The 7,410-nt window shown below is 39.7% G+C and overlaps 1 protein-coding gene across 1 annotated transcript in view; it reads right to left on the reverse strand.

Moving 5' to 3' along the window:
- Window positions 1-745: 745 nt before the first annotated feature.
- LOC306771118 (cadherin-20-like) overlaps window positions 746-7,410 on the reverse strand; it is a gene marked incomplete at both ends in the record, with an annotated part of 31,980 nt that continues 25,315 nt past the window's right edge. Inside the window, 2 exons of the mRNA XM_079260187.1 lie at window positions 746-1,263; window positions 5,870-6,121. Coding sequence (XP_079116313.1) covers window positions 746-1,263; window positions 5,870-6,121 — 770 coding nt within the window. The remainder of the gene's footprint in view (window positions 1,264-5,869; window positions 6,122-7,410) is intronic.

Genomic DNA, 7,410 nt, shown 5'->3' on the forward strand with positions numbered 1-7,410 from the left:
TCATGTTTTTGCACAAACATTAGGAGTTACAATGTTACAAAGAGCTCAAAAGGATAAACAATAATACAATAAACACTTTGAAATCCCACAGGGGGTTACAGCATCTCATGTGCATGTCATGTGACACTTAGAGAAGCAGTGAAAAGCTCATCTTTCTCACAATTAAGGGTGTTTACATCATGTATGTTACAACATATACGGAGTTTCCTCAAAATTTCCACATATAATGGCTGCTCCAAAGTACCCAAATAAGTTAGGAAAACATAAATACAGCACATGAAACAAAGAAATAAATTAAGACCAAAAAACACAGTTGCAGCAGCAGCAGCTTCTGACTTTGAGTTGTCTCTCAGTGGAACAGCACAGGCAGAGATCGCGAAGCATAGGATCACACTGTCTCGCTTCCGTTTTTTGCTCTCCAGCGCGAATCTCTTTGAAACACTTTGAACCGAACGGGTTCTGCCTGCAGCTGGGTCAGGCAGGGAGTTAACATGTGCTTTGTAGCCATTTCTCTGCGTGGCCCCCACAAGGCCGCTAAATCCAGCTCATCTCTGAAGCCCGTCTCCGGGGGGAGATTTAAAACCAGCTGCTGCTTCGGGCTTGAACCTTCAAGTCTTCCGCAGGAACTCTAACAGCCATGAATGTTAAGCTTGAGCACATCCTGACTCTGTTTGCGTCACCTTTCTTCTACTTTTTTTGTGTTTTTCTTTTTGTGTGTGCGTCTCAGGATAAGAGTTTTGTCATCCTACCACAATGGAGGGCTGTCTGACTCGAGAACGCCGTACATCTCGGCAAGTTTTTTAAAGCGAGGTCCCCATTCGTTCAGATAGTCGTACTCATGGTCGGTGTTGGACATTCCTGATTGGAGCGAACTGAGCGACTCCGCTACCGAACCTTCTCCCTCGTACGCATATGTCTGCAGAGAGTCGTAAGGCGGGGCACACGGGTCCATATCGGCCTCCAGGAGCTTTGCCAGCACATAACCATGAACGTTACTGTCCCCGCCGCCGCCCACAACGCACACCTGCGGCACATAACGGGACAGGCTCTCGATCTCCGGGAGCATGTCTTGTCGCATCTTGCCCAGGTGGTGGTGCACCTCGCGGGGATTCCACATGGCGGCGATGTCGAAGGCCTCAGTGTCCTCCTCGCCGCCTCCTTCGTCGTCGTAGCGCACAATATTCTCATGCACGTTCTCCTCCTCATCACACAGGTAAGGCTTTTTACGGTGAGTCCGCAGCGAAAGCATGAGCAGGATCATCACTGTTGGAAAGAAAAGTGAAAAACATGAAGCTAGAAACAGTTCAAGAAACAACGCAGAAACTGTCGCTATTAAACTTTGCCAGGATTTCTACTGATTTTATTCTATTGATCTCAACAAGCTCCAAGAAATCCTCCATTTCTATCATTCAACAGTTTTTAGCCACATTTAGTCCTGGAAGTCAGTAGCCGTCACATTACTGTCCTTCCAAGTATGTTACCACATTGGATACTTGTTTTACCCAGTTTTCATAGTTTTACCAGTTTAATCAGTTGTGGTATTTGTGTAATGCATTACTTTAGACATTTTCTTTGAAACAGGGTTACATCTTGAGCACAATCACAGGAACTGACCTCAGACATGTTTGTCAAGGAATCAATGAGAGGCTCTTATATAATTATTATTTCACATTTAGAAGGTGACTTTTTTTTTTAGACTAAGCGGCGTGAATACATGTACACAGGAGGAGCTCACCAGCATTAACGCACAATCTGCTTGCTACAGTTTGATTGGCATGTTATCTCAGCTGGTCTTCTCTGTTGAGAAGAGAGGAAGTGAATTTTCTAATGTGTAAGGCAAACATTCAGAGGGCTGGAAGGTGGGCTGCATTCTGCAAAATGAAAAATCAAAGAGAAAAACAAGACTGTAGACATTCAGTTAGGCTTTCCAGAGGAGTGATAAACTAGATTAATGGTTTTATGTGATGGAAACAAATTGCTTTACCAGAGCTACCAGCTTGCCGTGTAGTATAAGAGCTGTATAAATATTACTCTAGTTAGTAGGGGTGGGAAAATTGAATTGAAAAATCAAAAATTGGAATTTTTTTTTTTTTTTTTTTTTTGTTTTTCTTTTTAAGATAAATAGTCCATTATAAAGTTTTAGTCATTTTTATTTACAGCAGTAAAATGATGGTCTGGCTACTGTTTTCCTAATTGAAATCAAGAAAAATGATGAGCAAAAAGGTTTCATACATTTTTTTTTTTTGTTTTTAATCTACAACAATCAGCAAATTGAAGAATTGTGAGAATCGCAATTTAAATCGAATTGGCACCCAAAAAAAAAATCTGATTTGAATCAAATCGGGACAAAAGCATATCGTCACAGCCCTACTAGTTAGTATCACTAACCTGGTATCATGAAAAAGGTATTATAGAGCAACATCTTCTTTTAAATATAGGTATCAGATCCGAACCTCAAAATAAAGGATTGTTACATCTCTAATGCAAATATTTACCTCCCCAAAGAGGTAATGCTTTTCCCGGTGTTTGTCTCTTTGTGTTCAAGATAACTCAAAAATTTCTGGACAGATTTTGATGAAATTTTCAGGAGTTGTTGGAAATGTGAAAAGGAAGAACTGATTTAATTTAGGTGGTGATCCGGATCACCGTTTGTTTCCGGGAACTTGTTAAAAGCCTTGGTGGAGGTTTTTACTCTCCAAGTGCTTTTAAACATCAAATCACCGCTGATTTAACTTTCATTTTCTGTGAATATTGAAGTTATAAAATCCATCAGGGCTGTTTTATTAAGACAGATCCAGAAAGTGTCAAAATGCCAGTAACAACTAGAGTTATTAATGTCTCAAACATTTAATACAACATTAGCAGTGGTAAAAATGTGTTGAATTTGCAAATTGTACTCTTGCCTTCTGGAGGACCAGCGTGACTCAACCTGCTGTTCCAGGTCTGGAGGGGGAGATGAAGCGACTCAGCGTCATTCTCCAGAGGGGATAGACAGTGTGACTACTACAGGGCAGCTGGTGCTAATGAAAACCAGACCCTTTAAGGCTAGAAGAGATATTTAATCCTATAATGATGATGTCAGCTTGCAGGAGTGCTTGTTACTCCTTCTCCCTCCTCATTTGTTGCTTTGCTTCGCCTCTAAAGTCTCAACAAACTTGCATTATTTCCTTTTGTTTAGATTTCCCAGTTGCTGCTGTCATTGGAAATATTTTAAAAGAGTGTAAACCAAAGAACTGGAGTGATTTTAATCTGCTCACCCCCAGAGTCAGAATTTTTATGCCAACAGCAAAAATTCAGAAAAAGCTTTTCCACCCAGATATTTATGTTATGTCTGACAGCAGTCTTGCACCATCGTCTCTGACCTAATGATCTGGCATTTGTGTAGACAAGAGAGACAAGGCAGAGCCAAGCATCTCTTTGGATTGGAAATAAAAGCTATTTGGCTTTTCAACGTGACATTTTGTTCCTCAGACCAAAGGACAGCTGTCATAATTCAAATGTTATTAACCGAGAATCTGCTGCTTCAAATTGTCTGACCTATAGCTGAAAACCTAAAGCTGAGGCCAAATAAGTGCTAAAAGCAGCAGCTCTTTTCAAGCCAGTCACCTCGTATTTTTTCCTTAATTTTTTCATTTATTAATTTCAGGTGCTTTTTTAGGCAGATATTGGTTGAAAGTACTTCCTCTGCCTGGCTTTTTAAAGTAGTTTTAGGATATGAGTAAAAGGAGAGTCATTTATAAACGCCAAACATGTTCCAGCTGAAGTTTTCTCTAAAAGACAACAAAACAATGAAGTATTGGCATTTTGCGTGAAAGACAAAAGCCTCCTCTTAACCTTTATATTATGTTCAAGTGGAACTATTATGTGCATTTCAGGCTAATTTATTTTTATTTCTGAGACCAGAAGGGCTGGGATTGATCGAGTTATTGTCACAAATGGCTTTATTTACTTCAGACCGACCCTCTCTGTAGGCTGTCAGATCAGCCTGTGGGCAAAACGAGTGGATTGAGACTCTTCCGCATTAAGCTCCGCCTCCTGCCACTGCACCACATCGGGAGCGCGCAATGCAACTACTTTCGCCATCATTGTAACATCTCATAAACAGAAGGATGAGGCTGATATGAACTCAGTAAAAAAACTAAATACAATGTCAGCACATAGCATACAGCACCTACATGTTGGAACCTGAATCAGACCCTGAAAACGAAGTGGAAAACAGCAACCCACAGCAACGAATGCAGCAGGATGTCTCTCTTTGGTAAACTCACCAGCCATCGTTGGAAATAACTTTATCCGACATTTTCCACCCACCTGATGTATTTGTACATGCCCTTGTTAACCAGTAGAAGGTAACCAATCACCGAACCTTATCCCCCGTCACAAGGATTTCCAAGTAGAAAAAGCCTCTCTAAAACGATGCGTTTTTTGTCGCCATGGAAACCGAACGGAGAGAGTGCTGGAACTCAAACTCAAACTCAAACATGCGTTTAGGTGATAAAAAACAGTGCCGTTCACATGTCAGATGAGGATTCAACACTGTAGAAAGCTCAGAAAACTTCAAATACCATAATAGCACCCCTTTAAGAGTCAGTTTGACCCATTTCCGTTTTTGTGATGAACAAACTACTGGTTAACCTTTCTTTTTCTTCATGAAAATTTGTGACTTTTCCTCTTCTGGGTTCATGAACGTTTGAGTGAAATTCGGAGACTTTGACGTGTCGTCAAACATCTCTGCAGTGTTTGTATACAGCTATGATGTCATGGGTCATTTTGACCCAGACACTTTAGTGTAGGGTTGTTGCTGATTAGAGTAAAAAAAAAAAAATTCTCTTTAATGTACCTAATTTTGATTGCTTATTTATGTTTTTTAATGCTTTAGAATAGACATTCATACACAGACACTCAGGTGTGTCTTGGGGGTAAACTTTCCCTGTACTGTAAGTCTGTGGAATGAAGATCTTTCCAGCAACAATGTCTCTGGAGACATTTGACATAAAATCTCAAGTCATCTGATTTGACAACTGCAACGCCAGAGTGAATTGACATGAAAGACACAAGCTAGCTGCGATCAGATGGATGGGAGAAATGGGTTGAAATTCTACTTTGTTGTACAATCTTGGTTTGCATGTTATTGTTGATGAGCGCTTTGTTTCATTCAGGCTGTACTGTCCTTTCTGACAGTACATGCCCAACAATCCTGTCAAGTATGGCTTAAAAATATGGATAGCCTTTGATTCAAAATATAGCTATGCACAAAATATATAAGTGTACACTGGAAAGCCACTTGGAGGTGTATAACATCACATGTGACAACTTCTTTCCATCCTACTGCCTTGGAGATGAACTTCTACAGAAAAAGCTATATTTTTCAAACTGTAAAACAAACAAACAAAAAAAAAAGCAAAAAAAAAAAAGCCAGAACTTGCAAGAATTACATCTGCAGAAAACACAGTTACTTTCTGTCCATCATCTGGAGGACATTAAAAATGTTCAAACTGAGAAAATCAGAGAAAATGGGGCAAGCTCTTCACAAACACTTTGGAAAAACAAAAATAGTTCTTAAATATGGTCTTGTAGTTACGAGATTGTATTAAATGTCTCTTTTCTAAACATTTACATAATCTAAAAAAAGTTATCGGTTAAACCAGATTTTTTTTTTTTTTTTATGTTGTGAGTAGATTTACACATTGTGGGTCAAAATGACCCGCAACATAATCAATGCGATTTTTTTTCAACATAATACAAGGGTTAAAGACTTATCAACAATTTTCCTTAAAGAACCAATAAATTGGTCTAATCCATGATATGAACATAAAAAAATCAGCACGTTCTGATGTCCCTCTGCACACCGTTGCAGTTTGTTACTCACCCAGCAGGACGAAGATGCAGGCCAGGATGGCGATGAGCGCGCCTTTACTGAGGCTGGCTGGCAGGCTGTAGGCCTCAGCGTTGCATGACATGACATTCCCCTCCTGGTCACAGCTGCACACCCGGATAGTAAGCGTGCTGGTGCTGGTCTGAACTGGCTGCTCGCCATCCGAGACAAAGATGGGCAGGTAGAGGAGGGTCTGGTCATGCTGCGACCAGCCGCTGCGTCGCGTCAGGATCCAAGCTGTGTTATCTGGGAACAAATAGGTCAGAGAGGGGTTGAGCGAGTGTGCAGAGATGATGCAGGCGACTACTGAACAGTTTGTACATGTTATTCTGCAGCATCGGCTGCATGTATGTATGTGAGGTAACAAGTGTAGTCAGTGGTGACAGGGACAGTGGTGAGAAATGAAGAGCTGCACAGCTGTGAGGATGAAGTACAGGCAGCAGTTTAACACCACTTTGTCACCGGCGGTTATATTGAGACATTATTACTGTTTACACACAGGATGGCCTTGCTGCACTCAACTGGGTTGCATTTAGAAAAAACTCAGTTTTACACAGCTTATACAGCAGCAAACAGAGCAACTGGGAGTTTACTGGTAGGATATGTATGAATTGGCTTGAAAAGATGTGTATGTTGATCCATGTATGTAAAGTGCCCTGTGACAACATTGTTGTGAAGTGGCGCTATACAAATAAAGTTGAATTAAATTGAATTGAATAGGAAAAGAACATGGAATATGCAGTATTGTTCAAAAGTTTTGATCCAAATTTTTTATGTTGAGGAAAGAAAGAAATCTGTACAATCATTTATTATCAATAATTATAAAATACTCAAACATAAATATATGTAAGATGGGACAAAAACAAAGTCTGTACCATTCCAACAAGCTGCAAAGTCAATATTTGCTCTGAATACCTAGTCTTGTACTTCTTATCATTTGCATAACATATATTTGTATAACTTATCCCTCTGCAGGTTTGGCTAAAACTTCTGCTAACTTTGGATCTCTCTTTTGGTCTCGAAGCAAATCAAATCAAATCAAAATTTATTTGTATAGCGCCTTTCATGCATAAAGTAGTGCAAAGTGCTTTACATATATTAAAACAAGTAAAACAATTAGACACATAATCATTCACACACACACACACACACACACACACATTCTGAACACACCCCCAATCCCATGTTGCATGGCAAAACTCTAAAGTAATCTTCTGTCTCTTGATCAATAATGTTAATAATAAAATCATAATTGGCTGCCCTCCCTGTTTTCCCTTCCTGTTAAATGGGAGTTTTTTTGTCCCCATTATTCTGTCCCCTGTTTCCCCGAACATGATCAGGAATTAAAGACAGGGATAATTTGATGCAATTTCATTGCTTTCCTTGGATAGGCTATTTATGTATACTTTTAATGAGTTGCTTGTATTAACATACAATTATCAGGAATTGGACTAATTTGTCCAATTCACAATGAATTGGCTTGAATTGATTATGTAATTTAATTGCCTTGAGATGTAGTGAATTAGAAGAACACA

The sequence above is a fragment of the Telmatherina bonti genome, assembly GCF_933228915.1.
Source record: "Telmatherina bonti genome assembly, chromosome: 20".
Classification (NCBI taxonomy): domain Eukaryota; kingdom Metazoa; phylum Chordata; class Actinopteri; order Atheriniformes; family Telmatherinidae; genus Telmatherina; species Telmatherina bonti.